Source organism: Eriocheir sinensis, chromosome 28, assembly GCF_024679095.1.
Source record: "Eriocheir sinensis breed Jianghai 21 chromosome 28, ASM2467909v1, whole genome shotgun sequence".
Lineage (NCBI taxonomy): Eukaryota > Metazoa > Arthropoda > Malacostraca > Decapoda > Varunidae > Eriocheir > Eriocheir sinensis.
Window position 1 is genome coordinate 5,792,754 of NC_066536.1, and position 26,190 is coordinate 5,818,943.

At 42.8% G+C, this 26,190-nt stretch overlaps 1 protein-coding gene and 1 long non-coding RNA gene across 8 annotated transcripts; one reads left to right on the plus strand and one right to left on the minus strand.

The window, feature by feature from the left end:
* The first annotated feature begins 46 nt into the window (after nt 1-46).
* On the plus strand, nt 47-6,368 carry LOC127004417 (uncharacterized). Of its 2 annotated transcripts, none has more exons than XR_007757783.1 (2): nt 47-454; nt 1,760-2,867. It is a non-coding gene; the product is annotated as an uncharacterized LOC127004417 (long non-coding RNA). The 2 variants fall into 2 exon arrangements; XR_007757782.1 differs by lacking the exon at nt 1,760-2,867 and adding an exon at nt 3,509-6,368 and having other exon boundaries at nt 64-454.
* Nucleotides 6,343-26,190, minus strand: LOC127004416 (suppressor of fused homolog). Of its 6 annotated transcripts, none has more exons than XM_050872085.1 (9): nt 26,076-26,190; nt 13,258-13,350; nt 12,471-12,649; nt 11,532-11,760; nt 10,288-10,456; nt 9,895-10,055; nt 8,552-8,680; nt 8,022-8,229; nt 6,343-6,666 (listed from the first exon to the last, which is right to left on the minus strand). In XM_050872085.1, exons 1-9 carry the CDS (start codon nt 26,120-26,122, stop codon nt 6,595-6,597), a joined length of 1,287 nt encoding a protein of 428 aa, XP_050728042.1. In that variant the 5' UTR covers nt 26,123-26,190; the 3' UTR covers nt 6,343-6,594. The 6 variants fall into 6 exon arrangements, with proteins under 6 accessions (XP_050728042.1, XP_050728040.1, XP_050728039.1 ...); XM_050872083.1 differs by lacking the exon at nt 26,076-26,190 and adding an exon at nt 15,064-15,304; XM_050872082.1 differs by lacking the exon at nt 26,076-26,190 and adding an exon at nt 15,043-15,304.

Below are 26,190 nucleotides of genomic sequence, written 5' to 3' on the forward strand. Positions count from 1 at the left end.
TCGCAAAAAACATCAGCAATTAATGGTTTCAACAATAACTTTAATGGGATATCGTTATTTGTGCGGGTACGACAGTTTTGACTCTGAAACCGAAAAATACAATGTTCTGGGTACGACAATCTGTAACGCTGGTCCTGTTCCGAATCCCGAAACCCCGAACCCCGCGACTCCCGAAATCAAGTCAGTGAGTGCGAGTCTTCTTCTCGTGGCCGTAAGCGTGGGAAGGAAGGGCCCATAAAACACCCAAGAAGAAGAAGAAGAAGGAGGGACAGTTGCGTCTCCGTATTTTACCGCTATTATGGCACTGTGTGTGGGTGATGGGTGCAACCAAGGAGAGCAACAGTGGCTTTAGGAAGGACATGACGTTGCGAAGATCTCCCCGTGGTCCTGAAAGAATCATGGAATGGGGGATAAGCTCAAGAGAAGAGACTGGTCCCCATCAGGTTTTTGCCAAGTAAGTGTTACTGTCAGTTATTACTAACAATTTTTTTCCAGTGTGCACGGAGCTGTAAAGGGAAGGTTGGCTTTTTCCACTAAATCTGGAGCTTTGTAGCCACTTGCAGAGGGCGAGTGGGGAGGGAAGGGAGCCAAATCAGCTGTGGGGTTCGGGGTTTTGAAAAATTGACACTTCTGGCTGCATTTTTCAGCTATTTATTCACCACGTAGGCAATTAACGGAATAAGAATGATTAGAAGAATTATCAGTATCCTATCAAAAATTATATTTAACTTAGAGATTTTACTTTCTCAAAATTGGACCTTTTAGCAGATTGGGGGGCGGTCGTCTACATACCGGTATGTGAAGGTTTTAGGGTGAGGTCAACCTTAGTTGATGCACGGACCTTTTTGTACTATTTATAACAACCTCAGAACACCCTGTGTATCCTGTACTCCTTACTAATGAAGAATACCTCAGCTGGCCACACCATGCAAAATATTGATAATTCTGACATGAAGTAATTCTCTCATCATCATGGGACCAGGGGAAGCAGCAGTGCAACACAAATTTTCAAGTTAGCAAATATTTTGACTGAGGAGGTGATGCTGTTGTATGTAATTAACACATAGGAGGAAGAAAAGGAGTCACAATGAAGCCCTGGGGAACCCCATTTGGTACTTTTCTCAGCAAGCTGTATTGATTAATTATTGACCATTCTCATGTAATGAGAGACACTTCCTATCTTTAATCTACACAATAACACATCATCTCAGTGTCTCAAAACTCATGAAAACTTTATCCAGTCTGAAAAAAGAAAAGTAAATTTCCGTTCCCAGGGATTGAACCTGTAACCAGCCAGATAGGAAGCCAGCAGCAAGAACCTTGTTTATCCAGCACGAACAGGGGGAAGCTCGTGCCGCATAACCCGTTTTGCCGTTATATTGAGACTTACTCCCAAAGAACAGCTGAATTCTTTCATCAGACTATGGTGGGACTCGCGTTTCTCAAGTCTCTGGCAGATCTCCAACTTATGCTTCAGGGTAAGCACCTTGCGCTTCCTCATCTCGGCAACCTCAGCCATATTGCTACCAAACAACAGGCCCAAAGGTCCAATAATAACAGTGAGAGGCAGGTCTCAATACAGCACCGCAACACACTGGTTTATGGTGGGTTTAAATGGCTTTTCTGCATCTGGCAGGTCACTACACAGCTTTCCCCTTTGATTGAGATCAATTTCTGTGTGTTTACTTAAGTTGCTCATTTTTCATTCTATGAACTCCTCCAAGAGACTGAGCCATCCATCTTTCTGTTCCCAATACAGGAGAAACACCACAAGAGAGGATGTCCACTGCCAACCACCACTGTAATGGGATATCATTGAATCTCATTTAATTACACGTCATTTCAGTGTAACGAAGAACATGAGAAGTTGATCTAGTCCAGAAAGTGGTAAAGGGCAACCTGCAACAAGCTAGACAGGAAGCCAACACTCTAAAGAGGAGCCTCTCAGCCAAGTGGATTTTTAGGGTCTTCTCTGTGTTGGTTGAGTCACTAAATTCATATCATTAATGGAAAACTATGTGATCCAAAGAATTAGCTTGTCTTTGAATCTCATGTTTGTTCAACTTCTCAAGTTGAATAAGATGGGACACTGTTGAAGGCCTCGGAAAAATAAAAAAAGTATGAGATCAACAATATAGCCCTGGATCCAGGCAGAGGGTAACCTGATTATAAGGAAGGATCAACTGATCCTCCCCAGATGTAGCATGTCTGAAGCCACACTGATTCTTGTTAACCCCTTCAGTCCAGTGACGTATCTGTACTTCATATTATAATTAGTCGACCATAAAAGAAAACAGGCTTGTAGCTGATTTCTGTGGTTTGTCAATTGTTTGAAAATTGTTGTTAATAATTAATCTAGTTATGCTGAAGTCTGAGAGAGAGAAGGTAGGCGCATGTTGTGTGTTTGTAACCATGATGCATTGTGGGGCTGTAATCATGATGCAGTATGGAGGGGAGATAATACTCTCTCTCTCTCTCTCTCAGGATAGGTAGATGGATTAAATAGATAGATACATGGATTGACTTATGAACAGAGAGAGAGGCTTTTACCTTCCAGATCCAGAGCTGCACCTATGAAGGCAACCCTGAGTCAAAGAGGTTAATCAGTTGTTAGACTGAGCATAATCATTGATGAAATTTGTTAAACCATAATCCATCGTCAGGGAAACAGTTCTGTACATCACTGGGTTATAACGAGAGCCTATCTTCAATATCTGTGTTACTGAGGACTTTTCCATTCATGAGGAAGTTTGGTGGTTTAAAAGGATGCATGGGAGGATATAATTAGAGGGTAATCCAGTTCTGACTGTTAGGCTTATTGCAGAAGGATCAAGCTTAGAAATAGCAGAATATATGTGTTTAAGTGACATGTTATGATTGTATCCCTCAGGTGACCATCAAATTCTAGATGAGGTGCATTTAATTGTGGTGTGGTTGGAGTTGACCATCCACAGCTGTTTCAGTAACTTGTTGATCACACATCTTCCTTTGTTTTTATGGGTGATCCAAATGCCCATCTTTCAGAATGGCTTAATTCTATTTCCCCAACTGATAAGCCCAGTCATGCTGCCTTAGACTTCTCAGATCTTTCAGGTGTTGAAGAATTAATCTCTGGGTCTACCCATATCTCTGGGATTGCCTGGACATCGTTGTAACTGATCTTCCTTGGGTAGTTGGTGCCTATGTACTTTCCCCAATTGGTATACCTCAGACCATTCTAGTATTGCTGCTCATCTTAAGACTAATTTCTCTCTGCCCAATATCTCTTTCTCTCGGAAAGTGCTCCTTATATCTCAAATAAACTGGGTCAGGATTCTTCAGGACCTTGAATATAGCAACAGAATCATCATATACATGTCTACTTGTCCAAATGAATCCTTGAATAATCAACTCTGAAATTTGCAGTAAGTACAGAACTGCACCACATTTCAAGTTAATTGCAATTTGCTATATAATGTGTAAAATTTCCACCATTTTGGCCTTCACACTAAAATCTACATGTTTGCAGAATGAAATCTACATCTGTGGTACAACCAGAGGATCAGGAAGTCATCACCAACATCAAGCCAATATTTCTGCAGTGTACATGAAAAATGAGGGCAGAGACTGATGATATGGAGGTATGGCGGCTCATCAAGGAGATGGAGGTTGACGTGGAGGAGGATGGCGGCAATGTTGTCATGTTGGAGGCAACACCAGTGGTGGTGGGCCCCAGGAACCACCTCACACTAGCATTGGATACCACATCTCTTCCCCTTCCAGTAAGCACCCTATCGTCTCCCATCCAGGTGTGTTTATTATTTATTTTATGTCTATATTGGTGCAAAGTTGTAGTAGTACTGTTAGTAGTGCATAAAATGGGATCACTAATAAGTAAGAAAAAATTACAGTTCTATATTAAAACTTCAGACACTTTTGTTTCCAATTAAATAATTTCTCAAATGTATGATGCCCCATAAGTTGCAATTTTGCATCTCGTGGTCAATTTCAAGGTACTGCTAATTAGGTGTTAAATGCAGTACACTTCTGTATATGCCAAGTAAGCTATGGGGAGGCAGAGGCTGAGTGGTTAGCGTGCGAGCGCAGTGTCCAGGAGGACCCAAGTACGCATCTCACCCGCTGCCACAAACTGGGATTTTTCAGTCACCACTGAGTGGCCTAAGATTACCAACATGCTGTTCTGAAGACCACCTAGCAACCAGGACTTTAGATTCCCTCTCTAAAAAGAGGATCAAAGATGAGCTCTGGTGTGGTGCCAAATTCTGTCCCATCCTGATCTAGGCATGTGCAGAAGTCAATGCTTACTATCACAATGTGTTGGTATCCACATTTGTCCCAGGCAAGATGGCAGCAATACATCATGCTATTTTTTTTTTATGAAAAAATGGCCAAATTCAAGGCTGACATGGACCCCATAGCTCAGCTACTACTGAATGGAGAGTATCCCATAAACCTGACTTTGCATCAGAAGGAAACTCTGAGGAGACAGAAGGACAATCATGAAGTCAAAGGTAATGCTACCCTGGGGGACAACATGAGTCAAGCAAGATGGCACCTCTATAAACTTACCTGTGCCATATCAGGCTGGGGCCAACCATCAGCTTCAGCTTCCTCCCCTCACCTCTGTGGTGCAATGGTTAACGTGCCTAGCTACAAATCCACGGGGTCGGGTTTGAATCCTGGTCTGGGCAGTCAGCATGCAGCTCACCCTCCCCTTTGGGCTGGTCAATAAATTGGTACCTGGGAAAACCTGGGGAAGGCAAACCGTGGTAACCCAGATGTCACACCGAACCTGTGTCAGGTTAGATGCAGTAACGAGGTCACTGGTTGAGTGACCTGATTCCCAATACGGGACCTGTCAGATAGGGGTTTGCCCTGCCCTCTCATATTTACCTGTTTGTCTTTGTATAAAATGAAATCTGTACGACTTTCCTCACTCCCTCTCCTGCTTCTTACCACCAAAGATGGTGGCAGTGTCCACTGAAACCGTCTGGTAAATATAAATTTTTTGGCTGCTAGTATGGGTTATCTTCACATCAAGAACACATTAGTGTGATTTTCCTAGTCTATTGTCCTTTCCTTACGAACGGTCAAATCCTTTGTGGGTGGCTCCCTGTTCATCCACAAGAGGCACTTGCATCCTTGTAAAATAAGCTGATTGCTTCAAGTAAACATCATCCCACACCATACATTTTCAGGACATCCCATAACCCCTTCTTGTCAACCTATCACAGGCCTTTTTCAGGTCCATGAAATCAGCAGACTGCTTCCTGTCCTTCTTTAGTTACATAGTCTTCCATCTTCTTTAAAAGCACTTTAAAGACGAATATTATAATAAAGTTTATTCAAAATTCCATAAACGTCTTCATAGTTTAAAAAGTAAGCACCTAATGATAACTGAAAGATTATATAATTCAGCAGTACCTACCTATGTGATCAAAACTACATTATTGGCACATCTTGGTGTGATGGGGAAAATGATTTTTATTTAAGAAGCATTAGTTAAATGATGAATGAGAGATGAGCAGTGTAATGAATGAAACTGACTACAGTTTTGTAAGGTGATAACATTAATAGTCTCTAGTCAGTGAAATAAATCAGCTGCACTGAAATTATAGCAAATAATAACATGTCAATTCATAATATAACCTCAATGTGAGATTCATATAATAAATAATTACATAACATCACAAAACTATCCTTTGTCAATATAGTCAGTTTCATTTCATGTCCATCCACAAACCGTGAATTTTGATAGATGTGGCACCTGTGCATTGTTATTTCATGATTGTGTGAAAATCAACTCCTGTTTTAAATATTCAAGCTATTTCTTCAATACATTTGATTTTTTATGCATACAAAAAACATCAGATCTTCTTGGATAAATCCCAAACATGCTGATTTACATCAATAACATGCCATACAAGCGCACAAACGACAAGCTTGTATCAAACAGTATAGTTAGATCATACTCGAATAAACTATGACCTTTTAAATTACAATTATTTTGAGCATTTATTGCATTTAAATCACAGGGGTAATATTAAAAATAGTATGAAAAATTGGTGAATGTGTTGCTAGGCTATTTTGAATATTACTTATGTGGTTTTCACACAATAAATTATTGAAGCATCTTTAATTCGCATTTACACTGCCAGATGTTTGTTTATATACCTGAAATGAGATGAATTATAGGTATTTGAAAGGCCACAGTTTGTTCGTGTGACCTTCCTATATTGTTTGATACAAGCTTGTCTTTTGTGTGCTTGTATGTTATATTATTTTGTGTGCTAGTAGATTATATTATTGATGCAAATTAGCATGTAAGGGATTTATCTAAGGTTTTTTTTTTTTTTTTTTTTTTTTTTATTTATTTATTTTTTTTTATATAAATAGACACTCAAATATTTTATGGAAAAAGATTTAATTGGAAAAACAACAGTTGATTTTCACTCAGTCACGCACTAGCAATCCCCACGTGCCAAATCTAAGCTCTTGAGTGGACAAATAGAATGAAACCAACTATAGGACCATGCTGATACCAACACTCTGGCAGTAACTCATGGCACCTGAATGCTTTTATGACAGAAAACTTTATGCTTCCTCTGCAACGATGGTGATGGTTAGCTTTCTGTTGGGCCATCTAAATGTTGCTGGCAGTGTAACCTGAAAATGAACAAAGCAGCATATTATCATCATAATCATTAAATTTGTCTAAGATGATCCTATCTAGAAAAGCCCACACCCTACTATTTTTTTAATTCAATAAATTTGCAGATAATTCTCACAACAGTTTTCAAAAAGTTATCTAATTAGAAATTACAGCTATAAGGCACAACTGATCATCTCATTCTATGTTTATATTGGTTTAGAAATGTAACCCACTATCTGGGTGAGTTATCTTGCAAGAAATCTACATTAAATCTCTTAGCATAAGTCTATGTAAAATTTTCAGCAACTATGATTTTAGTAGATTGTAAGGTGCAAGTAGCTCTTCTTTTATGACTGCAAATTCATCATCATTTCGTTTAACGTCCGTTTTCACTCTTAGTACGTGGTTGGACGCTTTATAGCTCTCCTCCATTCTACTCTGTCTTCCTGTATACACCTTCTCCACATTTTCCTAGGTCTACCAACTGATCTCCTTCCTTCTACCTCTAATCTCTCCAAAACTCCCAGCACTGTATCCTCCCCTGCTCTCTTCACATGTCCAAACCATCGGGTCTTTCCCTTTTGAGCACTGTTTCCAGGTCCTCTACTCCACATCTGTTAGCTAAATCTGCACTGGACACCCTATCTTGCCACCTGATCCCTGCCATATACCTCACCATTCCGCGATCACTTGCTCTCAATACCTCCATCAATTTTCAAGTTAGAGCCCATGTTTCTGCTCCATACAACATCCCTGATCTAATACAAGCTTGGTACACTCCTGCTCTGATCTTTCGAGGGATGCTACAATTCATGAGTAGACTGACCACCTCCCTCCACTTTAACCACGATGCCGCCACTCTCGCTCTCACTTGTCAATTCCACCACTCCTTCCTTTCCTGCTGCTTTTATTATATATATTTTTTCTTGGTATTAAGGCAAAAAAAAAAAAAAAAGAAAATGAGGATACATAGTCCAAATGTTTTACGGAGAAATTGTAGCAATGAGTATAAATATTTTGTGAACCAGCAGTCAAAGGCGTACTACTGAAAATAAAGGAGTGTTTCATAGAATCATGACGTTTTTCCAAAGAAAAAAAAGTTTTCTCCAAACTGTTCGTCCAAATTTCATCAAACTTTCAGGTTTTAAAAATTTCATTATAACAATAATAGGTGTAAGAAAAACATTTTGAGGAGTCGAAAAAAAAAGTTCACGTACAAGAGTAACAGGTGGAGGGTCCCCTTGAAAGTTATTGTCTCTCTTCAGGAATGCAGCTCACATAAAATAAAGTGTTACCTGCAATGTACTAACCATTTGCTTAACCTGCTAAATACCTAACTGATCAGAATGTGGTAGGACCAACAACTCACTTCATCAGGGTCTGCTAGGTCTGCCAAGTCCTCTACCAGTGTGGGCAAGAAGTCATCTGGTATAAAAATTTGAAGCCATGGCCCTCGGACAGCATAAGGACAACTAGCATCCACAAAGGCACCAGCAACAGCAGGAGATACCAGAGTCACTGCACTCACATCCACCACAGACTTGAAGGTAAAATGACGACCATGTTTCAGGCGACCTCTGGAGGAGTGAAGTAAATTATAACTAATGCCATTCTTCTTTACATTACATGTGAAAAATTACATTGATTTTTTCTTGATATTTCTTTCATTATGAATGTATTGCACTGGTATTTTTAAATATTTTTTTTTAACCTGTAAACTCTAAGCAACAGTTTCAGCCGTAAATTTTACAACATATTAATACTCATCCACAAATATACATCATCTATACAGTGTAAAAAAGCAGCAACAGCTAAGTATTCTCTGTTACTCCCATACACCAAGATTCATCTCCTCCTCCTCCTCAAACATTTTTTCATCTAGCTTATGCTGAGGCTTACCTTAGAGCAAGAGGAAGCAAAGCACCAGACTCCAAGTTGATTGAAAGATGCAAGGATTCAAGTCGCCTTGTAACGAAGAGTTCAGCAGAATCTGAGGTTGCCACATTGCCCTCCACATTCACTTCACTACTAAAAAAGAATAAAAATGTGTTCGAAGGCCAACTATATTCAGAAATTAACAAATATCAAGCATTTAAAGTATAAGCAAACCTCATCATATTCAGAGTTGAGAACACTCAAATTTTTTGGCAACGTCAGCACAACCACAACTCTGATAAAAAATTGTGCCACAAATGCAAGTAGAACCACTTTAAACTGATTTACTGCAAGTACATCTGCAACTCAAAAAAATTTATATCAAACAATTTGCCTACTAGTATTATGGATACAAACAGTTGTTATATTTATATTATTACATATAAATGCTCCACTGAGTGCCAGGAATCGAACCCGGGCCTTCTGACTAGAAGTCAGGGCAGCATACCAACCACTGTGTTAATACATTCTCTAATATAAAAGCTGCATTGGGGAATCATTAATTGTATATAAATTAGATGGACAGGTCCCCTTGGAATGTAATTGATTATCCTCTGAGTCTTGGGCTTGGTTTACAGTGAAGTTGATGCAAGAAGCTGTTGCATGTTAGGTAGCTGTCTGATATATGTGCTAAACTGTTTGTTTGTCCCTGGAAGTTTGCTTACTTTACACATGCACTCACACTAAACCCCAATGCTGCATTTACAGCTTATTTTCCACAAGCACTGAAAGATAATCCCCAAGGCTCATAAAACAAACAAAACAGTCACACCGATAAAATGAATGCAGTTGCAGGTAAGCACTCATCACTTGGGATAAGATTTCCTTTGTTTTCCCTTAATTTCAATTTTGTGCTTGCACTTGAAAAATAAAGTGTATAAAAATAATGCTGCTGCTGCTGCAAGAAAATTTAACCTGTCACTTGATAACTGTTCTCTGTAATAATTTGAGTGCATAGATTGTGCATCAAATATTCATCACTACAGATTAACCAACATGTGCTGGCTTGGTGCTGCTGCTGCTGCATCCACAGCAGCTCCTGCAACACACAGCTCTTAAATTTTAAACCTCAACTTCTCACAATATGAAGCAAAAAACAACACACATATAGATTATTGTTTTACTAAGAATAACTTGAATTATCGTATCCCAATTACCATATCCCAAAGTATGTATGTACCTGAACTCATGGGACACCCTGTATCATGTCTGCTTTTACTCCAGAATTACTATAGGGAGTTTTTACTTCAATCATAAAGCAGGGAGGTAATAATAAAGTTATATGAAGATGATAATGCCACTTTCACCTTGTTTCCTTATTCTGTGCCATGCAGCTCTTGCCGCCTCCCTGCATGAGGCCTTTCTGTAATGTTGTCTTGATCTGTTCACTCTCCACATGAGTGATGCGTGGCAATAACTCACTTTCCTGTTCTGTTTGGGTCTTCGGAGAATATGCAGACAACGGGGTCTGTACAGGAAATGTACTTCTGAATTAATTCATTTTTAGATGAATGAATACATATGATAAATGTAAGAAAAATATATTCAAGTAACATATATATTGTACAATTGCAAAATATAAAATTCTACTGAAATAAGTAATATACAAAAAATATTATTTGGTTTGGTTTGTCAGATATATATACAGTTTTGTAATTTTCAATCAAGAACCAATGACTCTTCATCTTGCTCTCCCTCACCATGGTGCTGCCTAGTTCAGTCTCAGCCCAAATTATCCTTGAAGACACCCCTGAAAGATTTGAGCCCTCATTTTCAATCCCATTTTCAACTTCCTCAGCCACAGATGGCTCCAGTTCATAGATGCTTTCCCCACGACGCATGTCTGTCACCAGCCAAGGACCACCTGCACTGTAAAACCAAATTTCAAAAATATATATCAAGAAAACAATACTCTAATTCATTTTACATGTGCAATGAATTGATGAAGAAGTTAGTACTTCATATCCAATGCTTATAGTTTTTAGGTTTAAGTGTCTCCTTTGGAATATATATCCTTAGGAATATACAGTAATTACTTACCAAGCAGCTTGGCAAAATCAATAGAAATATAAACCTATTGATACTGAGTTAGTTAAGAAATATACAGCTTTCTCTCAGCAATGTTGCAGTTTTCTTTTACTTTGTGTGCAGTTCTGTAATTGTAGACAATTATGCTGAGTAAACTTTCTCTGTACAGTGCATTCATCAATTCATCATTTTAAGGCATGCATAGCAATAAATGGGTGTCATGAGGCATTTTATGGGGATGGCATAAATGGGGAATTTTGATATACAGGTAACTCAATTTACGCGAGTTTGGTTTACGCGTTTTTTAAATAACGCGGGGTCGAAAATCCAAATAAATGTTTAATTTAAATGTTTTTTTCACTTATACGCAATATTTTATGGAGTGGCCACCAGATGTCTCACGCAACTGGACTCACAAGGTGCCGCAGCCACACAGCTGAGCTCAGTTCTTCCCGTGCGCCACTTGAACAACAATATAGTACCCACGCTGCCACGCTACTCAACAACAACAACACCCTTGCTGCTGTGCTACCACGAGGGGAACCAGAGGAGGAACCACAAGAGGGAGAGGAGTCAGAGTGATACAGTAGGCAATAAAGGTACAAACCTACCTCTTGTTTGATTTACGCGACCTCTTCAAGGACACAATACTCGTGTAAATCGAGAGTTACCTGTATACGGGTGTATGTCACATACTCCCATATATGACGGCCCAATGAATTAAAGGAACTTTTGACTACGTGCTACAAACCACAAAGATTTAATGTACCTTTTTTTTATGAATGGCATTTAAGTGCTAGTACCAAAACTTCACACTTAAAATTTTGCCCCACATACTGGGATCTTTAGACCTTGCCTAACTAATCAATTTTAATTATTCAGTCAACATTTCCCTTAAAATTAGCTGGAGTTTTACCTGGGCATCCGCTTCATGATGTCCAGAACACCCACACCATTCCAGTGCTGAGCAGCTCGCAACTCCTCTGTGGTGACACCCACAATCTGCACAAACTGCACATTGCCATTTGGAGTGCTGACAGAACCCAGCTGGGGGTCTTCAGCCATCAGCATGTGCTGCACTCTTGACTCACTGTTATCAAGTGGACAGTGCCAAGACACATGGTCACCTACACACAGGATGGACTCTGAAACAATTAAAACTTTGACGAATTATTCTCAATCAACAGGAAGTACATGCTTGGTTTATTCTCAAGACTTCATGTCAAAATCAGACACTATATAACACTCGGCACTTGTGACATAATGGACCGTATAGGCGCACCTAACATCACCATAGCCGATTCAGGACGTTTCCTAAGGTAGAGGAGGTAGCGTTATAATTGTATTTCGTAAATAATCCTTATAACCAAAAACTAAATAAAATTATGAGTATTCTTTTTCTTGAACACAACACTGAATAAACAACAGAACAATAATATGAAAATACGTATAGCCACCGTTGCCAGATCGTCGTACTTAGAACATGGTATTTACCTGTTTCTGACGCCTAACTATTGCCAAGAAATATCAAAATCTAAATCTTTTAATGATAACTATAAACTAGTTTCGTTATTGGAGCTCAGAAGACAGTTTGGGGGTAGGAAGTCGGGAAATATAATCGGCTGAGTACGACAATCTGGCAACGTTGAGGCTGTACCTCTGAGGCTAGAATAATGCAACTGCACAAAGATGATCTGTATAATCCCTGTTCTCTCACAAAGCTGTTATATGACCCCATCATTTGTCATTACCCTGAATATGATAATTCTCCCATTGAGTTATTTTCCTAAAATACTTAACAGGCTAATACTATGACAGTTCTTACAACCATAAGTAAATGACAGCTTTAATGCACCTGATTGAAAGACATATTTAGCCAGGGCTTGCATAATGGCAGCAGGCCAGGTTGGAGGGCTTTTCTCTCCTTCCTCCCTTTTCAGCCGCATTGTAAGTTCAAATCCAAAGCCGCTAGGACTCTCAGGACCTGTCTGCTCATGCACACGGCCATCCCCATGAAGGTCAGAGCAGCCAAAACTGATGGAGAAAATAGGAGGTGAGTTTGTGTTTGAGTTTGAGTGACCTTGTGGTCATTTTACTCCATCCATCAAATTAATTCATTCAAATGAGAAAGTTTTTTTTTCAAGAATTTCAGATCTAGGTGATCCTTTTGTGGTTATATGGAGAGAGAGAGAGAGAGAGAGAGACTCGGCAACAATGCCCAACATTATAAAATTTATTACGTGTGCATTGCCAAGATAAGGCATTAGCATTCTAGCCCACTTCTGATCTTGAATGGCATACTGAGCATCTGCATCTAGACAAATTCAGAGAAGAGGGAAAAATCAGAAAAGTTCCATTTTTCCCAATTATTTGGAATAACCACTACAAGTTATTTCTGTAGTAATAAATACATACACACATACTATATATATATATATATATATATATATATATATATATATATATATATATATATATATATATATATATATATATATATAGATAAACACACACACACACACACACACACACACACATATATATACACACACACACACACACACACACACATACATTATGATTACATTGCATTCTGGCATACAGATGAGAAAAAAATGCCATATCTGTGATATTAAACTTACCTCACATAGTGCCAATGAGGAGGGATGTTCAGTTTGGGATTCCCAGGGTTGGCATACATACTAATGTAGTCCAGGGGGTCTGGCCCACCTAACCTGAAGCAAAGACATATAAATGTGTAAACTTCTGTAGTAGTATGATTATTATTAGTAGTAGCAGTAGTAATAGTATTGATAGTGGTAGTAATAGTAGTACAGTAGTAGTAGCACAGTAATAGTAGTACAGTAGTAGTAGCACAGTAATAGTAGTAAACCCCTTTTAGTCACAATTTATACAGGTACGTAAGTTTAATAATACATTGATGTTGTAGTGTAATGATCTGATACACTGACAGACTTCAACAGGCCTTAAGCCTCGGAATACCCTTCAGCTCAATGCTAGTGTGTCTACCTCCCATCTTGGGGGTCCAGGTTCCAATCCTGGGTGGATTGTTGGAAAAAGATTTATTAGGACAAATAGATCAATTTCTCATGTGGTTCAAAAGTGAAAATAGGTACTATCCTTCCTGACACTGGTATTAGAGTAGGATTCATTCCTGTGTTGTGTTTCCCCATGTAGGGAATGAAATTGGGTAGCTCTAGTCTCTTAGTGATTCCTATCTTGCTACCATAGAAAATTTGCCTTAAAGTGGGACAAGAAAGAAAAATCTAAGGACAGTGAGACTGATTTAAATGAGAAGGGAAGCCATGTAATGACCCCAGACATGAATAAAGACTTCAAAAGGCCTTAAACCATAGGTTATCCTTTGATGACTCAACACTAGAGTCCACCTCCTCTCTCAGAGGTCCAAGACAAAAGGAATGGATATCTCCTGATAACAGCAGATGTTACTGATATAGGAATTACTATAGATTCTCTGGTGTCTTATAAGGATATTGTTAGTCTCACTCAGCATGACAAAGAACTTATAATTTGTGAGGTACTTCTGAGTATAAGGATGGTTTATGCAGAAAGGTTGACTGCACCCTTAAGGCTTCATATGTGTAATGTACAGGTGCTGTGCATGAGAGTAACTGTTCACATATCGCAACAGGGTTATTTTCTTGACGCCGAGCTCTGTGGAACCAACAAATCACACCGCGCTCCTCCATTTACACCGAACGACTGTCTTTTTGCCTAAAATTGCCCTAAATGGCATTCTTTTGAGGGATGCTGGGGTACGGAATTAATGGAACAAATTCCCCAATAAGTCATTCTACAGACTACCAGCTGTAGTACAGGGGCTGATACAGGGGCTGACAGGAAAAAAAATAACACGAGAATGCTGAGGGCAGCGACGGCCAATCTGTCAAAACCACTGCCCCCAGCATTCTCTAGTTATTTTCTTTCCTTTCAATCCCTGTCTTTGTCTACAGCTGGTAGTCTGTAGAATGACTTATTGAGGAACTTGTTCCATTTATTTCCACACCCCAGAATATCAGTAAAGGAGGAGGAAGTGATACAAAGCGGAACAGGTCAAAAGAAGAAGAGCGGTTTGTTTTGTAGATCCCCAGAGCTCGGCCCAAACTTAAATGCAGTTCAGAAGCTATTCTGGGGGCAAAGGAAGAGTATTCTTATGGATAAACTGCAATTTACAATGGAAATTGTTGTAAACTATGATAATAGCCTGTTAGAATATATTAGAAAAAAATGTTAACTCTGAAAATTTGACTCAGGTTCCTCCTGATTTACTAACTTGTTAAGTGTCTCTACTAATGGTAACACAGCTGCAGGCTTTAGCATGACAGTAGAGACCTTCTCCTCTCCGTTACTAGGGAGCGGTGCGAGGCACCATGCATTACCAGTACTTGAGCACGGCCGTCACTTGCAGGGGGTTGGGCTGCCCGGGGTACATGGCGCTGCAGCGGGCCAGCAGCGCCTCCAGCCCCGCGGGGACCACCGCCCCGCCCTCCTCTGGCCCCTCCACGCCCCCTCCGGCGGCGCCTTCGCCCTCCCTCCAGTCCATGGTGGCGAGTATCCTTCACCCGCACGGGCCTTTCCTCAGGCGACCTGCGGCTATAGGCTCCTTGCCTTGCTCGGGAAAAACAACCCAAAGTGATGATGTGAAACAAGTTAGCATCGCATTGTTCTCAATACGAAGCTTCAAAGACTGTTTCCACGCTTGAATCCATAATACTATCTTAGCTTAAGGAGATCACATTCCACCGGAGGCAACTCCGTTTCCTCCTTATTCACGCTTAATATAACCTTTCAGACAACCTGTAAGACATCCTTTACATCCTTTTATGCGGAACTTGTCTCAAGTTGCTACGGTAGTGTGGGGCTGCTTACAACAGACACTTTTAGGCATATTATATATATATATATATATATATATATATATATATATATATATATATATATATATATATATATATATATATATATATATATATATATATGCTATACTTTATTTTCCCATGTTGACCCAAAGTGGTCTCAGCTTAGCTGCACTCTGGTAGCCTATAAAATTTCATAACATTATTTGCTACCAATGATTAAGTAAAGCAGTTGGTTTACAGTATTTTCTCACATGTTCGACGTTCCCTGAAATGCTGGTATAGGGTGAAGTATTCTCTTTAAAACATCATCTGACCATGCCGGAAGTCGAACCCACACCCTTCAACCAAATGGAGGCACGAAGACCATTTCTATGGTAGCCTACATTGATGTGCCAAGGTGGCTACTCGCTGGTGCAGCGAATAATTTTGGAGTCATATGCCTTGTTGGCTTTCTTGGTACCTTATAGATGAAATTGTGTTTTGATTTTTATTTAAGTGTCTCATATGTAACGTTTTCTTTGGAGGCGCGAGTTACCATTTCTCGAGAGAAACGTTGGCTACCCTCCCCCTTGCTGGGAGGACTGCACTGTAGCTACACACGAAATTATTAATAATAATAATAATAATAATAATAATAATAATAATAATAATAATAATAATAATAATAATAATAATAATAATAATAAAGATTTATGAAAGGGCATCAAGGGGAATACAGTGCTTAGACACAGAGCGTTGATGAGTGGCTAGACATGGATATGAAAATTAAGACATTGATAGTTAAGAGAATATTAAAAGGGGGGCCAATGGCTAATGATGGATGTTGACTTTGGTTTAAAAACCTTGCAATGTCAACAAAAGAAAGAATATCATCTGGAAATATGTTCCACATTTTAATCAGATTGTGGGTAAATGAACAGGAAAAATGGTTAGTTGGACAAAAAATATTGTTGAAGAGCACGCGCTCATTGCATTGTAGCCCATGACGCGTACGGTGAATAGGCTGAAACTGAGGCGGTAACGCGCCGTGATGAGGGTGCTCATTACCAGCAACAATCTTAAAAAAAAAAAAAAAACGTCAAAGCACCAAACATTCATGATGACAAAGGTGCATGTTGAGGTTTGGTAGTAAAAACTTTATTAAGTTAAAAGAGCGATCTAAAAGTTTCAGATGAGATGGAGCTGCCGACATTCAAACTAGACCGCAGTACTAGAAATAAAGGGGCAAAAGGAAGGGGGAAAAAATAGAACATTATCATTAAAAATGGCCCTCAGTATCCTCAATATACCATAGCTTTCACTGTACACATTAATAATGAATGGTGTGCAGTTTTTGCTGTAAAAAAAATAATCATAACCCGGATAAACTCCAAACCCAGCGTTACACGCTTCTCCGACTGTATTTTTCGAACGCTGGACGCTGGAGTTTTAATACAAATATTAAACAAGCAAAAAATAAAAGATGTCGAAATTAGTTAACAAGTATAGTCCTGAAGTCTCATGGTCGGCAGTGTCATTCCTTGCCCCTCCGTACGGTGCAGCAAGCCAATGGAACACAGGCGGCCGCCTTGCCCTGGGCGTTTCCTGGCGGTGTACAGGTTGAGGTGCCATCCTTGCGCTGCCGCCCAACGGTTGTATAACGAACGATCCCGCGGCTGTCCGCTTCTCCATGTGTCCTCCATAAGGGTGGACGTCCTGCTGAATACTGTCCACGTAGTATTAGAAGCTTGTTGTAGTCATTAGCATATCCAGTAGCGGTTTGGCTGCAAAGCCAAGGCAGCATAATAATTCATTATTTCTAGAAAATATGTTCCTACTGAGTTGAATGTGGACGGTGAGGATTGGGAAGCAGGAGGACGGGGAGGATGGCGGGGGGACGGAGGGAGCAGCCTCGCCAGCACGTGTTGGTGAATTAGGAAGAGACATGAGCAGGGACCCCGCTACCCGGACACACGCCACGGAAACCACCTTCCTAGGCCTTGAGCGTCTTCTCCACCAGCCGTGAGGATGTCTAATAGCCGTCACTGGTACCGGGATGTTGGCTTTAAGCAGAATCACCGCCAAGGAAAGAAAGATAGGCAATAGTGACGGAAGACATGGGTTTGGGGGTGAGCAGGGAAGGGGAGGTACGACAGCTGCGTACCCAAGATGTGGCACGCGCGTTGTCCCTTCCCCCACCCTGCTCCTCTCCTACTCCCACCCTACAACTTAAGTTGCAAATACAGCAGTAGCGCACCCACATTACAATTTTATGTGGCTGTCTGTACATCGAGACCAAATCAAGGAGCTTTGGAAACATGGAAGAGGATCGCTGAAGTGGATGACAGTCCTCCAGAGTTCGAAAATGTACACACGCCCGCTTATGGAAGATGACACCATAAGCGAAGCTCCAATAAGGAGACCTGACTGCCCCCCTCTTGTTCTCCGTCGTTTCTGATTGCAACAAACCCACACCTCAACACTACTGTGCTACGGCCATGGCTGTCACTGAGGCGAGAGGAGGGCACAAGGACGGACAGCTGGGACTGGTGTCTGGGGAGAAGATAAAAATTGTTGGTAACCCTTAGAACGACGACCTCCCCAGCTGTTCAGAGAAGGTCGCTGGCTGGGAGAGGGAGGGGAGAAGTGGTGGCTGAGAGGGAAAAAGAGGACGGAGGGTGGGTGGGGGGGAGTTTGCCAAAGGCTAAAATGACAGGTCCTGAACGTCGAGGGAAGGTGACGAAAGGAGGAACAGCAGTGAAAAAGAGCATGCTGCGTATGAGGCAAGTTTATAAGAAAAATATGTAATATATATCTGCACACGCCTTCAAAGCTGCCCCGTGTAGGCCACTCAGCCTCCTGCAGTCTCCCTATAGTCTTATGTGTGGACGTTACACTATATCGCATTATGCACCAAGTAAAACACCTTATATATCAAGGAGCTCAAGGACAAGGGTCTCCATGGGAAGACAGTGAATGCACCTCAACGAAAAGGAGCGTTGAGTCCTCTTCATAATTATCCCAGTTAGAAGTTGAAGTAATAAACGGCATAAACAATCCTTACAAGAGTCCTTAGGAAGCGGAGAACAAACAGGGTGGGCTGTCCGGAGCGAGAAACAGCTGAAAGGAACATATTGCGCGGGAACGTTGTTCGTGTGCCCCCATAACGGAGACGCCGAACACGACGATAGCAATGGGACTTTTGACAAAGGTACCATGTATTTCAATACTTCAGGTACTACCCTACTGTTGCGCGCAGAGCTGGCGCGATGGGAAGTGGTTTTCGAGGCAATGAATTAGTACGACAGGACTAACAGGACGACGACCATGAGCACTCCAGAAGCTTTGGATTGTCGTCATAATTGCAGCGCTGGAATTACCGTGACACAAATTATTAACTTATCTTAGGCCTGTTCAGCATCGTTCACTCACCCATCCGTACCCCTACATCCGTGTGGATCCAATACCAATGCACAGCAATAATGATCCATCGCAAGGGAGCTCAAGACCCCCACGAGGGCAAGGAGCTGCAAGGAGCCATCACAGACCAAGCTACAAACCACAAAGGACTTAACACCCCCCATACCCAACCACCATCTATCACGCGGGGCCATCGAAGACCACAATGAGCCGATACGACCATCGACAGAGCGCATCATCAGACCACACCCATGGCCGCCTGAGGGTTTGGGCGCCGGTCCTCGAGGCATAATGAACATCTGTTTCTCCTCGGTGTGCAGGCTCGCGTGGCGGGTCTGAGGAGGGTTGGTCACGTGCGAGCGAGCAGTACATGCTCGGGCGGGAGGCGGGAAGAGAGTGGGCGGCAGGGCAGGGCAGGTGAGGGAGTAGACTTAAGGATGCCTGCAACTACTTCCTCAATTACTGATTTCCTGGTGGCTTCATCGCCGTTATGACCACCTCCGCAAGGGTTGGTCAGAGCAGGGGCAGGGGTGGGGCTGGTGGGTAGAGGCGTTCGGGGGTGATGAGTTGGTTAAGGAAGGGGGTAAGTGAGGGATGGGTGCTAGGGTGTGAGGGAAGATGATGAGGGTAATTACGGCAGGGTGAGGACTTTAGGAGTAATGACAGATGTATGGTTTTAATGACTGACAAGAGTGTAGGGATATCATGATGGTTTTGGAATAATTGACGAGAAGGTCGAAATATAATGGTGATGGGAATGATTGACAAGAATGCTGGAATATAAGGATGGTAATGGGAATGAGTGATAATAATGTTGGAATACAATGATGGCAATGAGAATGACTGTGTTGGAGTATGATGATGATAGGAATGAGTGACAGGAGAGTTGGAATATAATGATAATGGGAGTGAGTGGTATTATCGGAGATGAGACAGAGGGGAACATGGTGTACCAAAAGAAACGTGATGGAGTGATAATAATGTTGGAATACAAGGATGGCAATGAGAATGACTGTGTTGGAGTATGATGATGATAGGAATGAGTGACAGGAGAGTTGGAATATAATGATAATGGGAGTGAGTGGTATTATCGGAGATGAGACAGAGGGGAACATGGTGTACCAACAGAAACGTGATGGGGTATAAATTAGCAAATACCTATTGCGGATACTGCGTTACTTCTTCCTGTCCTTGGATTGTTTTTTCGCCTTATATGTCAACAAGAATTACTGATCCGATGGTTGCCTTACTTCCTCTTAACGTCGTTTTTTCGAGATGTTCGTCTTCTTTTCCACCTTACTTCAGATCCAATTTAACATTCGATCGTATCTTTTATTTCTATTCTTGAACGTATAAAGATTCCCTTCACCCCCCCTTTTTTTTTCTTTTTTTTAAGTATGACTTTTTTTGCATCTTTCCACAATGTCTTCACGTAACTTCTCTCCGTCATTATCGATTTCGCTTTGTCATATCCTTCCGTATTTATCGTTTCTTCCTCCACTCAGGTGCCCGCCACGCCCCATCCCATTCATTCCGCACACAAGCGCCCATCACGTCTTTCTGTACCGTCCGTGGCTGCCCCTTCGCCGCCCATCTCTGTCACTTTTCACTCCTAATCACTCGGCCATGTCACCTTCCCCTGTTCCCTGCCTCCTCCTTCCTGCCAGGTGTCCCTTCTCTTCCTCCTGCTCTTTCTCCGCCCTCCTCTCATATCTGCCTCTCCCTTCTTGTCTCCCTCTTCCTCCCTCTCTTCCTTCCGCTCTAGCTTCCCGCCCACACCCATTCTCTTTATTCCCAAAACAGAAAATCCGACAATAACCACGACGCTCTTGTTCGTATACTATTACCGTGGCTTCAGAGACATTCATTCCTCACACTTATGAAGAATGGCGTGAATGGGGGACGTGGGGGAAAGCTGTAATGCGAAGGAGTGTGTCAGGGTATAGGTGGGTTGGATTTAGGAGAAAGAGCAGGGGTGGTGGGTAAAGGTTACATTGTTTTACGTAAAGTAGTGTCTGAGGTGCTAATGGAAGAGGAGTGGAGTGTAAGGCCTGTCTGTGGTGAATGGATGGGAATACGGTGTGGTGGGTGAGGTGGAAGGATGTAAAAGATTGTGGTGGACTATGGTGGTATGGGGTACGGAGGATGGTGATTCTCTGAGTTTTGTGACGATAGGATTATGGTAGTGTGTGGTGATTCTCTGGGAATGTATTGTAGTAGGATTAAAGATTATGGTGGACTGTGGTGCTCTTGTATGAAGTGACAGTAAGATGGAAGATTATGGTTGACTGTTGTGGTTCTCGGAAAGTATGTCGAGGTGGTAGGTAGGATTTGAGATTACGATGGCGTTGTGATTCTCTGAAAGTATGCTGTGGTGGTAGGATTTTAAAGTAATGGTGGCTGGGGCTTATGTGATGGAGGGGAAAAGACTGTGGTGGACTGTGAAGTTTCTCTGTGAGTGTGGATGACGGGCCACCAAAGAAAGGAGCAGCGAGCGAGGGCGGGTCCAAGGAAATGAAGGAAGGGCGTGGTGGCGGGGATGGCGGCGGGGGTGGCGGGGGAGGCAGGGGCGAGGGTGGGGAGGGGGTGTCAGCTGTGGCTCTCCAGGTGTGGCGAGGTGGAAGGAAGGAAGGAAGAGGGTCGTTCCCCTTCTCTGCACCCGCCTTCCTAGCTCTCTTCCCCCCCTCTCTTCCTTCCCCTCCTAGTCCTTCCCCTTCTTCCTCCCTCCCTTGCTTCCCCTCCATCCTCCCACACCAGTTCTTAGGACAACATCCCTTCCAAAGCAGTTCCTCTTGTTCCCTTCTCCCACCCACCTTAAAAATAGCACCCTCTTTTATCTATATTTGTCTATGATCTCTCTCTCTCTCTCTCTCTCTCTCTCTCTCTCTCTCTCTCTCTCTCTCTCTCTCTCTCTCTCTCTCTTTGTAAACGCCCCCTTATCTAATCTTTCTTTGTTTCCGCTGTTATTTCTTCCTCGTATTGTTAAAAACGAGTGCAAGAACGTCCGCCACAGCTGCAGCCACCAACGCGCCTCTTCTGCGCCCTCACACGAAGTTGGCCAAGAAATTTATGAAGGCCTGACTCCCCGAAACAGGAACTTCGGGAGAGGGGATGGTTTGGTGATAAGGGGAGAGAGATATTGTGTAGCATATGAAAGAAGAGAAAGAAGAGGGAGAGGCGCGTAAGGGGAGACTTCAAGAGTCGAGGAAAATAAGTAAAAGAAAAATAAGTAATGTAGTATACGAGGAAACCGATAATTCTACATCCACATTACTCGCTGAAGAATGAGTAGCAGTGAGGGTAAATTTTAGGGATAAGAGGAAATGAATGTGAGGGGTAGAGGGCGGAAGGGTCGTGAGGGGAAGACTAAAATAAAGCGTAAAAGGAGAAACTAGATGAAACATTTATAGATGAAGAATGAGCAGGAGTAAGGGGGAAGCATAAGGGTGAGGGGAAGAAGGCAGAAGGGTCGTGAGGGGAAGACTAAAATAAAGCGTAAAAGGAGAAACTAGATGAAACATTTCTAGATGAAGAATGAGCAGGAGTAAGGGGAAGCATAAGGGTGAAGGGAAGAAGGCAGAAGGGTCGTGAAGGGAAGATGAAAAAAGTGAAAAAGGAGAATCTTACTACAAGAAACACTTAGATAAAAATAAGTATGTGTAATAAGTGTAGTAAGTGAGGGGAGAAGTTTAGGGATGAGGGGAAATGAACGTAAGTGGAGGAGCGTAGAAGGGTCGTGAGGGAAAGACGAAAAAAATGTTAAATAAGAAACTTACAAGATGAAACCTTACTAATGTGAGGGGAAAGTTAGAGGATGAGGGGAAATGAATGTGAGGGGAAGAGGGTGAAAGGGTCATGAGGGGAAGACGAAAAAAAATGTTAAAGAAGAAACTTACGAGATGAAACTTTACTAATATGAATGAGGGGAAAGTTAGAGGATGAGGGGAAATGAATGTGAGGGGAAGAGGGTAGAAGGGTCGTGAGGGGAAGACGAAAAAAATAATGTAAAAGAAGAAACTTACGAGATGAAACCTTACTAATGTGAATGAGGGGAAAGTTAGAGGATGAGGGGAAATGAATGTGAGGGGAAGAGGGTAAAAGGGTCATGAGGGGAAGACGAAAAAAATGTTAAATAAGAAACTTACGAGATGAAACCTTACTAATGTGAGGGGAAAGTTAGAGGATGAGGGGAAATGAATGTGAGGGGAAGAGGGTAGAAGGGCCACGAGGGGAAGACGAAAAAAAAAGTGTAAAAGGAGAAACTCGAGGGGAGAGAGGGGCGAGGAGCTCGACTCAAGCCACGGGGTGAGGGAAGATATCATTATCAAACGGGCGAGGGTGGGGGGCGGGGAGGAGGGGGGCAAGGGGGGTAGGGGGCCACGGTGTCGCCGGTAACCGTTACGCCGTCCCTATACATTCCTCGGCAGCCTCGAGTCTTTTGTTTTTCTTGTGAGGGTTGAAGGTGCCTGCTGAGGACAACCCCCCCCCTCTGCTCCCCCATCCCCTGCCCCCCCTAGCACTCTTCAGGGCATTGTGTGTGTGTGTGTGTGTGTGTGTGTGTGTGTGTGTGTGTGTGTGTGTGTGTGTGAGTTAGTGCTCGTGTGAGTGAGCCAAAGTATGTATGTGTGTGTGTGTGTGTGTGTGTGTGTGTGTGTGTGTGTGTGTGTGTGTGTGTGTGTGTGTGTGTGTGTGTGTGTGTGTGTGTGTGTGTGTGTGTGTGTGAAGAGAGTGAATGAAAATCAATATAATTATGTGTGTATAATTTTGCTACCACAGCTTTATCAAGTGCTAGACTCGTGTGTGTGTGTGTGTGTGTGTGTGTGTGTGTGTGTGTGTGTGTGTGTGTGTGTGTGTGTGTGTGTGTGTGTACGGTGAGCAGCACGTGCCTTCACTCCCCCCCCGACCCGAAACTCTGCCCCGTTGAGGTGATCAGCTGCCTCTTTTCCAGGTGTATACACGTTGGATTTAAAGACCCTCCACTGGCCCTCCCCCCCCACCCCGTCTCCTCCTTGCCCCCCTCCCCCTCCTCACCCGTCTCCTCCTTGGTCCCCCTCCTTCCCCCTTGTTACCATTCTCCCACCATCTTTCCTTGATATATTCTACTCTACCACACCATATCCCCTTACGCATTACCTCCCCTTCCCTCCTCTTCTCCTCCCATCACCGGTTTCCATTTCCCTCTCCTCTTCCTTAAGTCAGCCAATCGTTTCACCTTTCCATCTCTCGCTTTTCCTTAATATATTTCACTATCCCTTTCCGCTACATCTCCCTTCCCCTTTCCCTTCCACTTCCTTAGTCCTACTCTCATCTCTTTTCACCTCTTCGTCTAGTTTCCATAACCGTTTCCATTTCCCTCCGCTGCACTCTACCCCCTTCGGTGTTACCTTCATTCCCCTTTCCCAACACTCTCCCTTTCCCCTTCACCCTCCTTTTTCCTCCTTCTGTCATCGTCTTTCATTCCTCTCGCCTCTTCGTCTAGTAATCATAACCGTTTACCTTTCCCTCCACTTCACTATCCCCTCCCGCATTACCTCTTTTCCCCTTCTTCCCCTTCCCTTTGCTTCTCTTCTGTCATTCTATATCATTCCTCTCACTTCTTCGTCTAATCATCAGAACCGTTTACCTTTCCCTCCACTTCACTATCCCCTCCCGCATTACCTCTCTTCCCTTTCTTCCTCTTTCCTTTGCTCCTATTCTGTCATCCTATATCATTCCTCTTACCTCTTCATCTAGCCATCAGAACCGTTTCCCTTCCCCTTTACTGTACTATCCCTCCCTTCCCCTTTCCCTTTCCCTTGTCCCCCTTCTGTGATCCCTTATCATTCCTCACATATTCGTCTATCCACCACAACCGCTTCCATTTCCTTCCACTGCACTATACCACTACATGTTACCTTCCTTCCCCTTCCCCTTCTTTCCCTTTCTTTTTCCCCTCTCTGTCATCCCTTATAATTCCTCTCGCCTCTCCGTTTAGCCACCCTAACAGTTTTCATTTCCCTCTTATGCATTAAATCCCTTTCCCCTCTCCCGTTTACCTTTCTTCCCCTCCCCAACACGTCCATTCCCCATCCCTTTCCTTTGTCCCTATTCCGTCATCCCTTTTCATTCCTCTCATCTCTATGTCTACTCCCCCATAACCTTTTCCCTTTCCCTCCTCTGCACTTTATCCCCTCCCGCAACACCTCTCCCTTTCCCCTCCCCTTCCCCCGTCGTTTGTCCCTCCTCTGACTTTCCTTTTCATTCCTCTCACCGCTTCGTCTAGCCATCATAACCGTCTCTCTTCACTGCACTATACCCCCTCCCGCGTTACCGCCCTTCCCCTCCCCGTCTCCCACCATCACCTTTCCTTCCCCTCCCCTCGTCGCCCACCCCTACAGCCAACCGTTCCCCTTCCTCGCCTCCCCCACGCAGACAAACACATGTGCACGCGGCACGTGGCTCACATCTGCGTCGCAACACGTGGAGGAACATCTGTGGCTGGGCGTCGTCAGCCATCGCCTCACACCAGCTCTTCGTTAATGCCCATCCCAAGGCTTATGGCACACCACAAAGGTCGCATATATCACCTCGACCCGTGTCTCGTTTCGGTAATGCCAAGTAACGGCACCACATCGACTTCTATCATTTCCCTCCCCTAACAAACCATGAAAAATCTACTATTATCGTGGGGTTAGGTTACTATTTCAGAGAGGCTAGGCAGTCGGGGGTTGTTGTTTTAATGAGGTCCTCTTATCTGTAATTAGCTATGTTTCTGCGCGTCATGTTATTAGTACCAGCATCTAAAAAGCTTTCACTTTGGCACTCACTATCAATCATATTTCAATAGACACCGCCACTTAATAAACGTCTGGCCACAACCTTACCACCCTTTACCCTCCACTCACTCCAACAACTTGAGGACCAACTCGCCACGCCATATCAAAGCAAACCATACACCACATCAGAACGCCAACCTTAGTCATAGAAACTATATCACCAATAAACACAACTACGAGAAAACAATACCTTACCCATACCGCGTCGTAACTGTTAATTATGTCACACTACCCACCGTCTCCCTCTCCATCACAAAGAAGTCTGCCAAGCCCATCACGTCGCCGGAATATCGTGTCACTTCAGCAGCCACGCAAATTAAGCCACCCTCAGTGCTTGTGTCTTACCTGGGCGAGAAGCCGCGAGCACAACGATGGCCACGAGCAGATGACATTTTGCTTAGTTATCAGTGTAGGGGAAGGATATGTGAGTATTCAGAGACGCGGGGTGTTTACGGTGAAG

What these genes read in the sequence shown, in the direction of transcription:
- LOC127004416 (XM_050872080.1), bottom strand. Translation starts at nt 15,200, where the DNA reads ATGGACTGGAGGGAGGGCGAAGGCGCCGCCGGAGGGGGCGTGGAGGGG. An exon ending in CCTCATTGGCACTATGTGAG is followed by an intron (nt 12,650 to 13,257) that starts GTAAGTTTAATA and finishes TTTCTCCATCAG; the next exon opens with TTTTGGCTGCTCTGACCTTC. An exon ending in ACCTAGCAGACCCTGATGAA is followed by an intron (nt 6,667 to 8,021) that starts GTGAGTTGTTGG and finishes GTTCATTTTCAG; the next exon opens with GTTACACTGCCAGCAACATT.